This window comes from Lonchura striata, chromosome 1A, assembly GCF_050655825.1.
Source record: "Lonchura striata isolate lonStrDom1 chromosome 1A, ASM5065582v1, whole genome shotgun sequence".
NCBI lineage: Eukaryota > Metazoa > Chordata > Aves > Passeriformes > Estrildidae > Lonchura > Lonchura striata.
The window spans coordinates 57,630,431-57,650,114 of NC_140741.1; the positions used below are offsets into that span (position 1 = coordinate 57,630,431).

The 19,684-nt window shown below is 39.0% G+C and overlaps 1 protein-coding gene across 1 annotated transcript; it reads left to right on the forward strand.

The window, feature by feature from the left end:
• The first annotated feature begins 816 nt into the window (after positions 1-816).
• On the forward strand, positions 817-18,185 carry METAP2 (methionyl aminopeptidase 2). Its single transcript, XM_021527968.3, has 11 exons — positions 817-1,053; positions 1,864-1,965; positions 5,237-5,302; positions 5,656-5,758; positions 10,973-11,134; positions 12,764-12,945; positions 13,026-13,120; positions 13,206-13,302; positions 13,819-13,922; positions 16,127-16,242; positions 17,389-18,185. The coding sequence occupies exons 1-11, from the start codon at positions 897-899 to the stop codon at positions 17,639-17,641; spliced, it is 1,437 nt and encodes a 478-aa protein (XP_021383643.1). The 5' UTR covers positions 817-896; the 3' UTR covers positions 17,642-18,185.
• Positions 18,186-19,684: the final 1,499 nt, after the last annotated feature.

The following is a 19,684-nucleotide window of genomic DNA, read 5'->3' on the forward strand; positions in this document are numbered from 1 at the left end:
GTTTAGTCTTTTTGAGTTCTGTTCTTGCCGGGAATTGTATCAGGTGAGGAGTGAGGAGATGCCCATGGGTGTGACCCAGGGAAGGGGCAGACGGGATCAGGCAGCCCCGGTGGGGCCAGTGGGGCAGAATTTGTACCTTGGTGAGGAACAAGGCACTACCAGCTTCCCCAGCAAAGACCTGCCTGCAACACAAGGCCTGTTTTGAATCTTTGTATGCTATAAATTACAATGGCACTATATTATACCGTGTTATGTTACAAGTATACCAAAAAGGAAAAATATTTTTCAGCCAGTATGGTTATACTAGAAGAAAATCTGTGAAAAGGTTTCATTCAGTAAATGAATTTTAAGGATTGGGCTGAATTAATCCTTCATTAGTGGATGCTGGCAATATTGGCATTTTGCCTTGGTTTTCTACATAGTAGAAATGGGGAAAAGCAGTGTCCTTTATAACGTATTAGAATATTCCCTTTTTTGCTCTATGTTACTTGTAACAAGTAATTTTTTCCCCTTGTGTTATTTTCGTTTTGTACACCAGTTATCCCTCGTGTTAGTCACATTTCCTCAGTGCCCGCAAATGGTAAAACCCTAACAACCTTACATGCTGTAAGGGAACGCCGCAGCCGTTCCTTCTGAGCGAAAGGGATATTTTGCAACATTTCTCCTCCCCATTTCTTATCGCGCCGCGCAGCCGGGCGCGGCCCCGCCCCGCCGCCCCCTCACGGGCCCGCGCGCGCACCCCGGCGGCGGCGCGCGTGCGCGGCCGAGGGCCCGCCCCCTCCCGGCCGAGTCCTCCGCCGTCCCGGCGTGCCCCGCGCGCACCCCGGAGCGTGGCGCCGGCCCCGCCGCTCTCCCCGGCTCGCTCCGTGCGCGCGAGGCGGCGCGGCCGCGGCGACATGGCGGGCGTGGGGCGGGCGGAGCAGCGGGAGCAGCACCTCAACGGCGAGCTGCCCCCCGAGCCCGAGGACAGGGACGGCGCAGCCGGGCTCGGCGCCGAGGATGGCGCCAAGAAGAAGCGCAAGAAGAAGAAGAAGGGCAGAGCGGGCCCCGCGGGTAGGGGCCGGGCCGCACCGCGACCCTGCGCTGACGGGCCGGGCGGCGTGAGGGGCCTCGGGCCGGCACACCGGGAAGCGGGCGTGGCGGAGGCGGACGTGGGTGGCTCCAGGGTCCCGGCGTGCGGGTGCGGGGCGCCGCCGAGGCCGCTGTCCCGGGCCCTGACGGCGGTGTGGGCTGAAGGGGAGGCTCGGAGGGGGCTGGCGGTGCCCGGAGGATGCTGCTGCCGTTCCTTGGGGCTGGGGTGTCCTTCCCGCTCCTCTGTGCGCAAGCGAAACCACCGCTTTCCTCACCCTCTCCTATGCCCCGAGGGGAGAAAGGTGTAAAACTGCTGTTGTAAAAGTTATCCTGTCTGATGAAGGCTCTGCACCCCTCCCAAGTTCTCGGAGAGAGCTGGAGCAAGTCTGGGCAAATAGTTTAAAGGCGCGATGGTTTGGGTTTGTTTTAGCAGGCCATCAGTTAGCCATGATCGTGCTGTGCGTTTATAATTATCTACTTCACGCCCATATTATCCCACAAGAGCAGGCTGCTGCTATGGGAAGAATAATTAGTTTCCCTGGCAGAAAAAAGGAATCAGAAGTGTCGGGCTAATCTACCTTTATATGCAGGTTTCATTAACAGCACCTGTCACTGTACTGTCCTATAGCCTTGCACTTTGGGGCTGCTTTAAGACAGAAAAAAGTATTATTAGGTGCTCAGGTGTCTGTAGGATGAGTACAGCATAATGTTTTATATGTAACTTTAGGGGCTAATGGTTACTAATGTGGAACTAATGTTTTACTGTAAGTCATACTTTAACTTTACAAACAGGACAAGAAACTGATAAAGAAATGGAAGGTGCTCTTGATGATGTAGCAAAACAATTGGACAAGCAAGCCCTAGAGGAGAAAGAAAAAGATGATGATGATGATGGCAAGTATAACTTACTATTTTCTCTTAACATTTCCAGTTTCAGCTTCTTCCAAGACTCCCTTTTAACAGACTGTTTACAGATGTCTTGGTTTGATTTTGGTTGGGTTTCTTTTTGGAGAGGCAAGATTCAACTATCTATACTTTCTACTTTTTGTCAATGATTTTGCTGTCACACAGGCATACATATAAAAGTAACAGCAGTACTTTGTTAAAGGTTTGTGTTTTCAAGGATCTACCTGCTGAAGGGGAATGTTTAGTTTAAGATAAGGTAAGCTGTAAATCATTCTCACTTGCATTACCATGGCCAGTAGACATTTATGTTTCAAAATATGTCTCTTATTCTTGACTTAAAACATGCAGAGAAAATTTTAAGGGAGCATTTTAATTAATAGGTCTTACAGTCTTTACCAGTGACTTGAATCCTGCTCATCTGTAATTATTATCTTTCATTAAAACTGAATTAGGGGGAGATTAATACATAAGCATGACACACACTTTGTGTGTTGCTTGTGCTGTGTAACTGATTTTCTGAGCAAGAGCCTTGAAAGTGTCTGTAGTGAAATCCAGACTGGGTCTGTCGTTTCTGTAGGAAGATTGAATAAAGGTGATGTATTTCCTTTGGTTTGATGGATGGTTCTCAAGGGAAATGGATGTTTAGGAAAACACATTTCTTAATTTAGTTTTATTTTTCTGAATTAGCATATTAAGTTGGCTCAACACTTTGAGCAGTCTGCTTAGAAATCTTCTTAGTTCACTTGCTGGAATTTGTCCTTCTGGAATGTCATTTTAATGAATTGGGTATGGAAGTTTTAAAAAATTAAATGAGAGTGCTGAGATATATTAAGAAACAAATTTATCTTGGACCATTACTAATTCGTAGCATCAAGTTTAATGCAGGTACTTTGCATAGAAATGTATTCTTATGGCTTGTTTTGTGGTATCTTTCAGGTTATGGAGTTAAAATTAATGCAATATGTGCTTTACCATCATTGCAACTTGAGGAAGAAGTATTGAGGAGGGTAGTGAAAACTGTATACAATGGAAAGAAATCGTTGAAATCATTAGGATGATTTCATAGATAGGAGTTCTCTCTCTGGGGAAATAACAATGATAGTTGTAGATCAAATGCTGTGCTCTCTTATCCTTTTTACAGTATTAGTAATTGTACTATAGTATTAGAAAGCATAAAACAATGAAGTGATGCTATGACTGAATTAATAATATCTCTTTTTTTTCCCACATATCATACTTGGATGTGTTTTTAGTAAAACTGATACTTTTGCAGAAAAATTTTAACTCAAGTGTTTTGAAGACAGCTGTGTTCTTACCTGTACTGGCTCTCACTATTTGCCATCTTAATTGTGTAGTTTCAGAATTGTTTTTTTAAGACATGCAGCATTAGATTAAAATCAATAAAATAACTACTCCACCCCCCACCCCCCCCACCCCCAATAAGTCTATAACTGAGTGGCCTCAAAAAGGAGACTCTATAACTTTTGAACTCTGGGAGAGATTAGCAAGTGCTCTTTGGATTTCCTTTGCCATATTAAAATGCTGATTTGTAACATTTTTGCATGATACTGCACTAAGTTGTTAAATATCTATACCAAAATTATACAAGGTTAGACTTCTGTTTTGCAAAGATCTGAAATTGCTTTTCTGGTGACAGATTTTTTTCCTTAGCAGCTAAATAACTGGAAGACAAACAGTGTTGGTCAAATGCAGTAGTTATGTTTCTGGCAGCACAGTTAGTCTGCAGCAGTCTTCAAGGACATGAAAGCATAGACAGGGTTAGTTTGGCTTGCAGTTGGCAGTTTCACGTGCAGTGATGTATGAAGAACCTACAATATGCAGATAGCAACAGCAACAATATTTAAGAAATGCTGGGGGTTTTTTCTCTTTAGTTTAGGCCTAGCCTTTGAAAGAATAATCCAGAAATCACTTGGTGAATGAACTGGAGTATGTCTAATTAATTTCTTTATGAATGGTTTGTGTGGTGCTCAAGGTCAAGACAAATGTGACAAAGGTACCACATTTTAAAGAAATTCATATGCACTGGTAAGGATTTTTGGTTGCCTATAAAATACAGATTGATGAAAAATCTGGTATGTTGGGATTATGTTATAGATACAAAAAAATTGCATTTTTTTTACCAAAACTTAAATTAAGGTACTTAATGCCAAAATGAGCTGGGGAGGGACAAGAGTGACATTACAGAAATTTGCCCCAACTGCAGAATTACAGCACTCAGCATCAGCAATTTTATGCCATGATATTGACTATCATGAAATCTAGTGACTGGAGCAGCTGGTCAGTGGTTTGATTTGATTTTTAAATGCAAGCTTGTGTATAAATACACTCAAAATGGAATGCTTTGACTTGATTCTAAAAGTTGTTTTAATTTTACTTCTTGCTGTAGTTGAAAATGTTCTACATGTAGATGAGTAGTACTTCTCTACTTTGAAAAGAATTTGTGTTTAGGACCAAAACGTTTAGGTAGCTGATAGCACCTGAGATATTGAGCGTGAAGTAAGTAGGGATTAGATGTAGCCAAATGTGAAGTCTGCAGGGTTGTTGTTACCTCCCAAATGCGACTGTAAATGGTGTAGCTGATTCTTGGTGCTTACCTGCTGTGCTCCCTGGAAACCTCCTACTGGTGTAGATTCATAGAATGTTTTGGGTTGGAAGGGACCTTTAAAGGTCATCTGGTCCAAGCCCTGCAATATGCTGGGACATCTTCAGCTAGATCATGTTGCTCAAAGCTCCATTCAGCCTGATCCCTGACTATTTCCAGAGATGGGGCATCTTCCACCTCTCTGGGAAACCTGTTCCAGTGTTTGACCACCCTTGTATCTCACACATTCAGTGCTTTTGCTGAGAGTGTTGTTTGTGACCTTCCCTGTTATCTCAAGATCAAACTTACCCTGGCATAGATAGAGAGCTGTCATGTTTACTTCTTTGGGGCCTTTATCTTTCCAGGTGCAGAGGAATATGAGATAGGACTTTCTGAAAACACTTTGCCTGAGCTCTCTTTTTTCCTTTGATGTTAGGTGTGTTGTCAACTTTCAAAACTATTTTCTTAGGTCTGTGTTTGGTGTAGGGACTGAAAATCCTGATGGTTTGGTGGCAGGTTCTGGATGTTGTCTCTTAATCCATTAAATTTTGCTGTGGGAGAAGTGTTTCCATATAGTCCAGATATTTTTGTGTTTTATTCAAACTTTGGTTCTTTTAAGATTATTTTATAGTCAGCTGAGCACTTTCTTTCCTATAGATGGAGACGGTGAAGGAGATGGAGCAACTGGGAAAAAGAAAAAGAAGAAGAAAAAGAAGAAAGGACGTAGGTATCAAGCACAAAAACGCAGACTATGTGAATATTTGGTATTAAGTGTGTGCAAGTGCTGTTCTTGCAGCTGAAATAAATTTAGGGGTGCAGTTTGTGTTTGTAGGCTAAGTCTAGCCAAGTTGTCTTTTCTGGTATCCCTGAATGCCATTGAGGCCATTAATTGGCCTTGAGCATTGGATAAATCAAGTCATAGGAGGGCATTGTGATAAATGTTGTCTTGGTAGAAGCCCAGATTCTAGTTAAGGGGATCTTAAATAACTTCTGTTGTTTAACTTCTATGCTTGAAATAAGATGGTTCGTGTTTCCAGAGTCCCATGTGTAACACTTTCTTAAATTATACACAACAGCTAAGGTCCAGACAGATCCACCTTCTATTCCAATATGTGATCTATTTCCCAGCAATGTATTCCCAAAGGGAGAAGAATGTGAATATCCACCAACACAAGATGGGTGAGTGTTTTAAGCTTAAGAAATAAATGCTTTCATTTTGATGTGCTGAAAAAAAATATTAATCTACAACTAAATAGTCAAAATTAATATTGTACATTGGGTTTTGCCCCTTTTTTCCTTTAAACGGATTACCAAGGAACTCAATGAATACAGGTCTTCAGGCCAGAAATGCTTGTCCTTTTCTACCCTTTTAATTAAGGTATAGCCAGTATAAGCAGAATTGTCATGAGTCAGGGGGCCCTTGAGACCCAGGGTGCTAAGAGACTTTCAGTAGGCAGCTTGTAAGAAAAACTTTGAATTAGAAGTGAGTGCAGGTTTAAAATTCAGGGAGATGAGACACTATTATGCAGCAGTTTTATGGCTGTTGAGATGCCAACTCTTTGTTACTTATTTTTTGGTAGAGATGTGTAAGTCTCTCCATGTAATTTAAAAGCCTACATGATGTATTCTGTACTTTGTTTCTCTTTCTTGGAATGAGTATGTAGTTATTGTAACCTCACCTGTTTTTGTAACTCTCAGTGATGTGAGAATTGCACTAAAGAAACAACAGCTTCCAGTGGCTCACTGGAACGGAGATCTGCAACCTTATGTTTTTACCGGAGACTATTGTTTCTTTGTGCATTGTTAGGACATACCAACTTGAATGCGTTTTCCTGAATTTTTTTTTCCTATGTGAAGTGTTGTGGAAGGTCATATTTTACCTGGGAGAGACAGAGGATGCATGGCATAGAATTAGCTTGAACAGTATGCAAACTTGAGTAAAAACACCAGGTATTACTGAAAACTCTGAAACTTACCAGGAAATAATGAATCAAAGCCCTGAAAAGATAGTTTGAACCAAGGGAGAAAGTAGGTAAATATTTGTGTCTGAAACCATTGTCTAGTTTTCAATGTCTTTTACTTGAGAATGAAATTACTCTGAAATGTTTTTTTATTTGGTTATTTAAAGTCAATGCCTGTTTCTTATAGAATGTAAGTAAAATAAGTAAGAGTCCAGTACCCCCTATGAATTGTATTCAGATAATATGGTTTCATTTTTATGGGATGAAAATTTGCTTTCAAGGAGGGTTTTTCTTTTTCATTGCTTGACTTTGAACACAAGGTGTACTCCTGTTTATTTATAAATTACTGCCTTCTTTGCGTGCACAAGATCAGCATGCTAATGAAGTGCTTGCACAGGATAGTTCTGACAGGCTGATCCAGGAGTGACTCTTTAATGTTTAAGAGTTAAGTATTTAACCTGTACAATGCTCATAATTTAAATAAACCAGGAAATTAGGTAATAAACAAGCATGTACATAGTTTATTGACAAATAACACACTATTTTTATACCTCTCATACATATTCAGCTATTGAAGATTAAGATATTTTCTCTGGTTTAGCTACTATTTATTGAAAAGAAAAAGGACAAAAGCCATAAAAACAAACCTCCTTTCATAACAGGATTTAAGTGAGGTGTATTTTCTGTACCTGATGTTCTGCTATGGAGGAAGAATATATGCTTCTAAGGAACCTGAAATAGTTTCCTCGTGTAATGTGCTTAAGCAAATATGTGCTTAGTTTTCTTCCTAATTTAAATATTCAAATCTTACTAAACTTAGTAGACTAAATACTACTTTAGTATTTCTTAATATATGCTACTACTTAAATTAGTAGCTGACATTAATGCCAGGATATTTCATATTCTGAGTAATTCCTTCATTTTATATATTGGTGGAACATTTTTTTGCCATGTCTTACTCATGCTGAGGTCAGTAGGGTTTTGCCTTTGATTTTTTAAGAGTTGCACTTCTATTCTTAACTGTTAATGTCATGTGCTTTCTAAAGTTACCTCTCGTTAACCCACAATTGTGTATTTTGTGTGAGAAGTTCAGCTAGAAGTGGGTGTTCAAATTTCAGCCTAAAAAAATAGCAGATAATAGCAGATAATCAATACTTCCATAGACAACAGACTAACAGGTTTAACATTTTTATATCTCCAGTTGTTTGTTTGTTTTTGAAGCTTGTATTTTTTCTTGCAGATGTGGGAATTTGAAATTATACAGCTGGGAGGGCAGAAAATAAATAAGCAGTATTTCATGATACACCAATTTTGTTAAAGTAGAATTAAGGAATCCTTGACTCTGTCTACTTGTTTCTACGTCTTTGCTGTTACAGAGCCACTTGTTTGCTTCAGAAGGTACCTTGAAGATGAGCTACTTGTAACCTTACTAGGCAGGGACACCTTCCCCAACTTCTCTGGACAGCCTGTTCCAGTGCCTTAACACCCTCAGAGTAAAGGATTTCTCCCTAGATTCTAATCTAAACATACCATCTTTCAGTTTATAATCATTACCCCATGTCATGTCACTACATGACCATGGAAAAAAGCTGTCCCTTTCAGGTTCTGACGGTTTTGTGAGGTCTCCCCAGAGCCTTCTCTTCTCCAGGCTGCAGGCCCCCACTTATTCTTAGCCTGTCTTCACAGAAGCAGTGCTTACAGCCTTGATCATCTTCATAGCCCTCCTGTGCACTCACTGAAACAGCTCCATATCTTTCTTATCTCGGGGCGTCCCAGAGCTGAATGTGGTGCTCCAGGTGAGGTCTCACAAGAATGGAGTAGAGGGGTAGAATCACCTTCCTTTACCTGTTGGCCACACTGCTTTTGATGCAGCCCAGTTTATGATTTGGCTTTCTGGGCTGTGAGTGCACATTGCTAGGTCATGTGGAGCTTCTTGTCCACCAAGACCCCCAAATCCTTCTCCTCAGAGTTGCTCTCAATTCATGCTTCACCAAGCCTGTATTTGTGATGGGATTGTCCTGTTCCAGGGTGCAGAACCTTGCACTTGGCCTTGTTGAGCTTTGTGAGGATCACAGAGGCCCACCTCTCAAGCCTATAATGGTCCCTTCGAATGGCAACCCTTCCCTACAGCATGACTGGATTATTTGGGGCAAGATAATATGGGGAAATTATTTTCTGGATTTCTTTGATCACTATAATCTAAATTACAGGGTGATCCTGTAAAGATTTGTACTGGTGAAAACTGCAGGTTGTGAACTGAAGTGAAAAGCTGGACCAATTGGCTTGGAGCAACAGTTGAATTTCTTTGGCTGACATGTAACAGGCAGCACATTAGTAAACTGCTAAAAGCTTGTTAGCTCATGTACCATTGGAGGATTTGATGTTTGGCGTGAGGCCTTCATCTGACCAACTGATTTTTCATGTGTCCTGAAGTGCTTAGGCCCTAGCAGAAATTCTTGTTGCCTCCATTCCTGAGCTCCCAGGTGGTCATAGTGCAGCTTTTCAGCACAATGCTTTGGGTCTGATACAGTGTTTTTACAGGTAGAGGCAGTTCTGTTCACCAGTTGACTTGTGTGAAGTGACTAAATGCTGAAGTACAGTAAGACAGAATGAGGGTGGCTTCCTGCCAGTTTGCTGGAGTTTGCACTCAGGTCTGTGACAGATGGCAGAGCAGCTGCCCAGACTCTGTCAGCAGTTCTTGCTACTAAGGGGTGTTCGCTGCTGGAATCCAGAACAGTCTGAAAGGATCATTGAGTCTTTGTCCCCAGTGTTTTTCTGCAGTGCACCTTTTCCATCTTCAATGACTACTGTGCTGGCAGAAGTCCAGTTTTCTCGTGGTGGAGCGGGGGCCCAGGTTATACAGTACATTGTTTTCTTTTTTTGGTAGAATTTGCCCAATTGAGGCAAATTGTAAGAGTAGTATGTGTGATGCTTGCTACTGGAGCAAGAAAACTGCTCAGAAAGGTAAATGTGGGATTTCTGCTTTGCACTTTTATCTGAAAAGAAGCAGAAAGTTCAATGGAAACAAGCAAAAGGGTCTCAAAATATTTTGTATCCTCTGATCATCCTGAGAAAGATTTATGGAGTAGCCTGTTATCTTCCTTTATCTTTTCAACTCTTTTGAAATACTCAGTATAAATATATATACTTATAAATTTACATATAAGTATATATTCTTAGTTCAAAATGCAGCAAAACTCAAGGGCATAGTCTCTTGGTTGACCTGTACCTGTTTTTTGGCTGTAAGGAAAACTTGGAAGTGGAGCTAAATTACGTGTCTATGAAACATGTAAAAAGCTATTTCTTTGGATTTCAAAAACTAGTCCTTTACACTCTGTGTACCCAGTTGTTTGCTTAGAATCAGCTCATTTGCATTAATTTCTAAATTTGAAAATTGGTGTATTTCAGCATCTATGGTCCATCTTGTCCACCACCCATTTTCTTTGAAGAAATGCCAGCATGTGCAGCTGTGAATTGTTCTTGGTAGTTTTTGTATTGCACAGCGTGTACAGAGTTCTTTGAGTCATCACTAGGGTTTTTTGCACTATTATGTGGCTGCAGCTTCACCATTTGAAGTATTATCTCTACTTTATAGTCAGAGTAGTCTTCTAGCTAAGTTTTGACAGTTGTTGGAATACTTAAATTATGTTTTTGTTTGCTTTCATGGAACCTTAGTTGCATTGGATTTTTGCATAATACAGAATATATTCAAAGCTAATCTTATACTTAGTCCTGTATTAAAAAATATTTGTATTTCTTCTATGAACCTACCAAAGAGCCAGAATGAGTAGTGCTCTCCCATAACAAATGTTAATTCACCATCCAGCCCATTTAGAAAGTAACGTTCTGTCATGTGTCATACTTACCATGCACTGTGTTAGGTGTTATTACCTAAATATTCTGAGTGTGAATGAAAATAATACTGGAAATGCAAGCTCTTAAATTTTGAAGATGCTTATTGTCTGTGTCAGCAACAGTTTCTGGGCCAAGCAGCTACACTGCAGTGCTGAGGTTCATCTCTGTACAGGAACAATCTTGTCTGAATAAATAAGATTGTGAAAAAAATAAAACTTTTTGCATGAGTAGAGCCTGTTGCAGTTTTTTGACCTGCTAAATTTAAGGTGGAACTGCAGGCATTAATATGAATTTTATATGCCTGTTCTGTGTCTTTGAAAACTTGGGCATCCTTCAAGCACACTGCTTGTCTGGGCCTTTGGTAGGATGTTACTGCTGTTCTCAGTTGCTAGTCTGTGGTACTGATAGAGATTTTTTTTTTTTTAAATAGTCTTCCTTTATTGTATAAATCAAGGTCTTTTCTTACAGGGGGATGTAGATCTGATTGGTTAATAAACACCTTGCAGGCTTTAGACAGAAGTTGCAATTATTGCTGTGATTATAGGAACTTGTTTGAAACATTTTGTTTATTTTCAAGGCGAACTGCTGCTTGGAGAACAACTAGTGAAGAAAAGAAAGCACTAGACCAAGCCAGTGAGGAAATCTGGAATGATTTTCGGGAGGCTGCAGAGGCACACAGACAAGTGAGGAAATACGTTATGAGCTGGATAAAACCTGGAATGACAATGATAGAAATCTGGTGAGGACACACATCTTCTGGAAGACCTGTGCTGAAGATGTTTCTTCATTTTCCAGAGTGGGAGAGATTTAGTCTCAGTTCTTTGTGCTTTATTCACTGTGTAATGAGTGTTGGGGAGATTTGAGGTACACAACCAGTGTTGCCAATTATTTCCTTTAAGTTTCCTCTTTCATTTTTAGCTTATGCAGCTTTTACAGGGCCTGGATTATACTGAATTTTAAACTAAGGTTTCCATGATGTTCACGTAGTTTGATTATATGCTTCATTTAGATTTCAGTGCCTTTGCTACTCTGCAGTGATGCTGGGAGAAGCAGCAGTAGCAGTGCTGCTACTGCTTGCCAGAATCATGAAATGTCATGTAGACTGTGAGGTGCAGTCTGTGCCAGGAACTGGGCAAAGAGGCATAAAACCAGCATGGCTGTGTATTCAGTCCAGGGCAGGAAGGTTTTGTCTGTGTCTGGTCTTCATTAGCTGACTGATGTTTCTGGTGGAAACACAATGGGGTTTTTTATAATTCTCAGTTAGTAAGAAATAACTGAGCAAATGTATTCAGATTAAGTTTAAAGAAAGAATTAGCCTGGACTGATTATTGTGGCTCTTCCAACTATTACTTTTTCTGTCCTTCAGTTTATCTAGATTGAATGTCTACTGTCCAAGTACTGCACTGATCCAGAACAGTTTAGCTTCCAAAATCAGGTGCTTTCAACCTGGTGTGACTGAGGCCTGTGCTGACAAGAGTAGGATAGTAAAGCTAATGAGAGCTGAACCCCAAGGTAACTGTGCAAGGATAACATTAGGACATAATATACCATGAGGGAAAGTAGGAAAAAGGCAGCTCACTAGTCTGGATTAAACAAATCTGTCTTAGTGAATTATGCAGTTTGGCTATTCTAAGCAGTCATTTTCTCAAAACATGACTACTCTTCCTGAAGTACCTCAGACTATGGGACTTTGCTGACTAAAATGTGCTCTCCTTTTTCATATTTCTCTGGCTTTCTTAAAATCAGAATTTGGTGCACTGCAGTGCGCTGCAGTTTACCTCATTCACTGACACTGAAGGAGAATGCGCTGTTGGATGTGTATTTGTGCATTTGCAGTAGCTAGCATCTTGAGATGAGACAAAACAAAAAAAACAAATGCTAGTCTCACAAGGTTTTATTTTGTCAATTTTTTTTAAAAAGGTCCTTTTACAATCAAAGTGTTAATAAATAAGAGGCTTTACCTCCTTTTTCCCACCTCCTTTTAAATCACAGTAATTTTAAAGAATGCATTTAATTTGCCGAAACTTTGGTTGTCTAACCTCTGCTGTTCAGGAAGGATGGGTTATATAGCTTGTAGGGATAAATATTTTAAACTTCAATGAAAAACAATAGAGAAGGAGTCATTTTTGTCCAAGAAAGGGTAGAGGAAACAACATAAAGAACTGAAGATTGTTGTGTTGTGCCTATGTTTTTCAGCCTAGGGTTGTCTGTCTACTTAGGATACAGATAGTTTGATTTTACATAAAAGCATTTGCTTTAATATTTTTCTGAGGTTTTGTTCTTGCACTGATTTATTTGAAGTCATAAGAAATACTAATGTTAACTGTCATCTTCTTTTTTTTTCTTCTCCCTCCCCTCTGCTTTTCAGTGAAAAACTAGAAGACTGCTCACGTAAGCTGATAAAGGAAAATGGTTTAAATGCAGGTCTTGCATTTCCTACGGGGTGTTCTTTGAATAATTGTGCTGCCCACTACACTCCCAATGCTGGAGATCCAACTGTCCTGCAATACAATGATATTTGCAAAATAGATTTTGGAACACATATTAGTGGTTAGTTTCATTTATTAATTAAAACTTTGAGAATGTTCAGTGCAAATAGTATGAAGCTAACTAACTTCTGCTGATTTCAGGTCGTATTATTGACTGTGCTTTTACAGTCACATTCAATCCAAAATATGACAGACTATTACAAGCTGTAAAGGATGCCACAAATACTGGAATAAAGGTATGATCCTTATGCAAATAATTTCCATAGTATTTTTCAGTAAATGTTGTGATTATTTTCCATTTATATTTGCATTTATTTTCAGTGTGCTGGAATAGATGTACGTCTCTGTGACGTGGGAGAGGCCATACAAGAAGTTATGGAGTCTTACGAAGTTGAAATAGATGGCAAAACATACCAAGGTAAGTTATTTTCTTCATATAGGGATAGTTGTTTTAGAAGTGTGTACCTGTATATAGATTTGTATAAATGTTGATTTCAGCATAGGATATTGAAAAGACATCTGCTAGAAGTATAGTATGAGTCTTCCATAAATATTTGTTTACAGCTGGCTTGCCTTTCCTTTGGAGAAATGTTCTTGGCTTATACTTCCCAAGTATTGTATCTCTAACAGATAAGGCTAAACAACAGTTTTGAACTGTACAGATTATTTGATACTTGCTGTTTGGCTTTATTAATAAGCTTTTATTACTGTTGGAGTTGATGCTCTTTAATAATGAAGCCTTGCTAAAGCATACAAAGCTAACTTGTGTCTTAGCTGGTGTTTGTACAAGATACGTGGGTAGTTTTGTGTTTGGTTGCTCTGCAGTGTGATGACTCACTATTACACTTTTAATATGGGATAACAAGCCAAATTGCTTTAAAGGGTTTACCATTTGTTAGGAAATTGCCTGTAATATTAATGTTCTCTTCCAAAGTGAAGCCAATCCGCAATTTGAATGGACACTCCATTGGGCCATATAGGATACATGCAGGAAAAACAGTACCCATTGTGAAAGGAGGAGAAGCCACAAGAATGGAGGTTAGTTGAGTTCTGTATTCTGTTAAATTTCCCCAGTATCATTGCAAGAATAGTATTTCTGTGCCCTTTTGATTTGTGTGATTCTGGTGAATAATTGCAGTGGAATAACTGCTGTACTGTGTAATGCTCCTGTACAGGAATAGTTCTGTCCTAGTGGCTTCTTCATTTTTGCCCTGGAGTGTTCAGGTATCTAACACTTGCTGAAATTGAAGCCTTGGAATGCTACTATTTAAAGAACAAACCACCAAACAAAGCAAAAGATACCCACCACTGTTGAAATCTGAATGCCATAATAATACTTTTTGAAACTCCTGCATATTTATTTCTCAGTGTGTATATGTTATTAAACGGAGTGTTGGAATGTTGCATTGAGGAACATGGAAAAGGACAGAAATTCATATTTAGGGGTGAACTGGAATTCAGGAAATCAGGGTTTTCCTGAATGACTTGCAGCTCATTCGTAGTCCTTGTTTGTTTGTTCTGTAATGAAATCTTCTCTCACCCAGGTAATTTCTTGACAAATACCTCTGTAGTGTAGTTTTGGATAACTTTTTGTTAGATACAGTATTTTTCTTGAAAAGCTTGCAATGTAGTTTTTCTCTGCAGATACAAAGTAATTAAGTGTATTTGTAGTTAATGTGAGAGGCTAGTTAAAAGATGTTGTTTGGATAGTGTTCTGGAGCAGGGGAAGGGCAATCAATGGCTGTACATGATTGTGACCAAGTACCAGTTGGGAAAGCAGTATTCAAACATGGAACCTGAGATTTAGCCATCATTTTCACTGAAGCTCTTGTTCTAATGAGATAAGATTTAAAAGATGAGTGATGAGACAAGAAGCTTTTAATTTTATTCTAAGCCTCATCACTAATGATCACCATTAAGTCTACCAGCATAGATAAGACTTGTAAGAGCTGAATAGACATAGGTGTGGTCTGGACAGGATTGTTTTTTGAGGTAGGCTCATTCTCATTGCCCAAAACTTGTATCATAGATGTTGACCTATGATGTTCACAAAAAAGACAAAAGTTTTAACTATGTTATCTAAAAGACTGTGCAAAGGGATTATGAGTATTGGAAAAGGATAGAAAAACTTGTGTGTTTGACTTAGTGGCTTGGTTTTGAGGAGAACACCTTTTTTAATTTCTTCAGCCTCTGTAAGTTACTTAGGACACAATCCTACATTATTAAATACAGTGAGTTCGACAGTGAAGAATGTGGAGCATAGCCAAGGTCTTGCTGTACTGTGCTAATTATAGTATCAAACTGCAATCCAGGGAGTTTTTTGTGACTAACAGAGCCTCTGATTATCCTTATTCAGAAAAAGTGGGTTTTAAGTGAATCTTGTGGCAGCATTGTATGGGGCTTTTTGAGGGTTAGTAGTTTTTTTAATGAGTCAGTTGAATATTCAGGGACATCTTCAAGGGTTTGTCTTGAATTTGAAACCTGTGTTACTGCTTTTCATATAGCTTCTTATTTTGGGCTGGTGACTTTAAAAGGAGCTTAATAAAACAAACAATGCAGCTCATAGTGTCCATTAGTATTTGATGCCCAGGCTTGTTAAGTCCCTGTCACAGTCCTGCTATTAAGGATGTGTGAATGGACTTAGCAGAAATGAGTTTGTATAATGGCATTTCAGTATGTTCTTGGCTAGAATTTTAATAATACCCTTGCAGATCTATCACCTTCATTTCTTGAAGAAATTCATCTTATGGAATGGAAATGAGCAGGTTAAGGGTATATACTAGCACCTGTTACCAGAAAATTCTTGCAGAAATTGGGCAGAAAGTTCATCAGTGCAGTAAGTGTCTGTAATCAACATCTATTTGCTATGTCTAAACTATACATTTCCTAGGACTTATATCTGACTAGGACAGAAAGAAGTACTTCCAGTTAGCAAATGTAGTTTCTTAGCTATGTTAGATGTATGCCTTGACAATGTTTTAATTGCAAGGACTTTGAGAAATTGTAACTAGAAACATATTTCAAGCTTCTGGCTTGAAATAAAATCCTACTAAGGTAAATAGTTGATGATTTGGAGATACCTCAAATGTGTAAAATCTCCATGTTGATTTTTTTTCTACATTAATTTGACAATTGAATGTGTTCACATTTAATTACTTGTATTCAGAAGTGTAATACTGAGATGTTGTATCATAATGACACAGTGTCACATATTGCAACATGTTCCTTTTTTCTCTCCTTAGGAAGGTGAAGTGTATGCTATAGAAACCTTTGGTAGCACAGGAAAAGGTGTTGTTCATGATGATATGGAGTGTTCTCATTATATGAAGAACTTTGATGTCGGGCACGTGCCAATAAGGTTGGATTTTGTTGGTGTATTTTGATAAAGCTACCACCCTCTTGAGATTCAAATATGATACTATGCTTGTTCTTCACTAAATAATAAGGCTGTCCAGAGGACTCAAAGGGCAGTACTAGCAATATTGTTACAAAAATACACTCTGGTTGGTAATGTGGAACAACACAGAATTATTCCCAAGAAACTGAAAATGTAGAAAATACGTTTTCAGAATTGTGTATTGATTTTTTAACGATCTTCCTACCATTATTTTTTTCATTATTACTAATACATAGATTATAGTTGTGTATCCACCTTTGTATTAAATGTATAGTGGGTTTTTTAGTCAATACCTGTACTGTGGTTGTGTGTCACAATCTTTGTCTTACTGCTATTCTCAGAATCTATTAAGCTATTTGTGCCGTCTGTTTCATTTTATGGATGTTTTGAGAGTTTTGAGGTTTTGTTTTCATGCATTGCTGTAAAACGAAAAAATCCTCATTTTTAGGTTCACTGAGTTTGCATTTTGGCATTTCTAGGAGTACAACATATTTTCTGAAACAAAGACTACTCTGGTCAGAAACATAGCAGGCAGACATGCTTTTCCACAGCACATATTAGGAATGTGAGAGAGGATGGGATGAATTAGACTAAAGATCACAAAGGAACTGCTTGACTGCAACTAAGCTGAATTCTTAGAAGATCTATAAATATATATTTTTATGCCTGTATATTGTAAAAATTAGGAATAAAAAGCTTACTGAGTATTTGACTTCAGAAGTGAAAACTTAGCATTTTAAACCACCGAGCTTCTGCCAAAATTAGTTCAGATTACTGACAACTCTGGATCAGAAAGAATTCTGTTTTTCTTTATAAAATGAAATAGCCTTTATTTTTTATGAGAAATATGTGTCCTTATGTTTAGTTTAGCTTGCAGATAGGTTCACAATCCATTTTGAAGGATATCTATTTGCAGAAGGAAAGTGCACTTTATTTTCTAAAGAGAACATGTGATTTATGTAGGAAGACATCCCAAGTCTAGGCAGTCTGAAAAGACTGTGCTATATAACCTTATTCTTAGTTGGTGTGGTTTATTTCTGTAGTGAATACATGCTGGTGATCCTTCTTTCTTCTCCAACATTCTTGTTCGTTTTTTTTCCCTCCAAGGCTTCCAAGAGCGAAACACTTGCTAAATGTTATCAATGAAAATTTTGGTACTCTTGCCTTCTGCCGCCGGTGGCTGGATCGCCTGGGGGAGAGCAAATACCTGATGGCGCTGAAGAACCTGTGCGACCTGGGCATCGTGGATCCGTACCCGCCCCTGTGCGACATCAAGGGCTCCTACACGGCGCAGTTCGAGCACACCATCCTGCTGCGCCCCACCTGCAAGGAGGTCGTCAGCAGGGGAGACGACTACTAACTCAACTCAGAGCCACCTCAGCACCTTTATACTCCGGGCTTTCTTGGAACATACTATACCAGAAATAATTCGCAACACGTTGTCTGTTTTAACAGTGGACTGATGTTAATACTTTCCATATTTGGAAAGGGAGGAATTTAATCTAAGGCAAGTCTTCTAATTGTAACTAACCATGGAAAAAGCTTTCAGGCCTTTAGAAATATTTCAAAAGTTACTTATTTTTTCTGTTCAGGGAAATATGTGCTATAAAGCTCAATTTTTAGTTTGGAATGAGTTATACATTTTGTTCTGAACATTTATGATAAAAGATGCTTTTCAAATATTTATATGACCATATTCCTACTTGAATGCTTTGAATGACTACACCTGATTTCTGCGCCCCAGTCCTCTATGATATTGCCTTTTAAACTTCCTGGAATCCATTTTGTAAAAAATAAAGATAAATTTTCAAATCTGAATATATATATACTTTTTAGAAGTCTGGTTATGATTCTGGTCAGGAGTCCACTGGGAAACTGCTCTATTAAATATTTTGCAAACTTGATTTGCCATTTCTTGTCTTGAAACCGGACCTTTTCTCACCCTTCATATGAAACTTGCCCTTTCATGCTTGTTTAAAGAATCTTGTCAGTGCTGGGATACGAGGCAAGAAGTCATCAACACTTCACAGAACAAAATGTGACAACTACAGTAAAGGTGTGTGGTAAAGGTTTTGAGTGTGCTGGTCTTTGGTGTAGACTTCAGCTGTATTAGAGCATGTCAGATGCAGCTGGTGGTCTCTGCTGCTGTTTGCAGCAACATGCAGCTTTGGGCTGAACTCGGTTTTAGTGTATGTGCCTACCTAATCTTTGCCATTGGCATACCATCTTGCACAGAGTCAAATTTCATGTGATTTCATGTCTTTTTAAAGTCCACATTTGAGTGCACAAGTGGTGGGGACAAGGAAAACTCTTTTTGAGTGTTAAAAGTTACTTCATGAAGGCAAAATATCTGAAGTATTTGATGTTTTCTTGATGTAAAAAGTCATTATCAGACTTCTTGCTGCAGTGAAATCTGACTGTTGAATCTCTGTAAAGGTAAACTAAATCCCATGGCTCTGCAGCCTGTATGCAATATGTCTTCCAATGCTGTATCTTTACCTCATTACTTGCATATTAAAATTTTCAGTAGTTACTGGTGATAAAAATGACAGGTCTGTTAATAGGTCAGTAACAGTGCCTTAAACATAAGTGTTTAGAAAACAGACACTTCACCTGCTCTTCTATAGTAAGAGTCACAGCCTGTCTCTAGAAGAGTTCATATTAACTTAAAAATATCAGTTATTTTCTCCTCAATTTAGAGGGGAGCAGTGTCATGTACTGCCTACACTTTACAAATAATAGACACTGGTGGGGTTTTTACCCCAATTACAAGTATTGTTCAAACTCAATACTGTTTAAACTTGCAGAAATAGATGAAATGGGATACTGAAGTGTGTATTTCTGCTGTGGCTGTTGGCAAATCTTGGCAACGCAGCAATGAATTTCAATTTATGCAGCTGTGTGGTTATGTGTGTCTCAGCTTCCTAAGAAACAGTAGCTAGTGCGGGTGCTTGTGCATTGCAGAGTGAAAGCTGGCACTTGAAAGAATCTGGTGAGTGGAGTTGCTGGGTACATTACTCTTGCTATTTTTATTTATGCCAACAAGACTATTCTGCACTTCTCGATGTGACACAAGCAGGTTCTTATAGCCTGTCTGGCTTCCAGCTCACCTATTTTTGTACAAAGTCTGCTAGAAACAAGACAAATGTGTTTTAGTTCTTGCCTGCTTACTGGCAATTTCCAGACTTCACTCTAGAAGGTGCCTGTTCAGTAGTAGCTCAGTGGGACTTGGTATTGTTTCTACAGCTTAATGCTTTCTTAACTTCACTGATAGTAGCTTCAAAAACACTTGGTTTTACAGATCAATGGTGTGTTTACTTCCCTTTGTGTTTTGGGTTTTTTACCTGGATATAGCAGACCCAGACTAGCAGAGCTAGTTTGGACTATGGCCTCTTTTAAATAT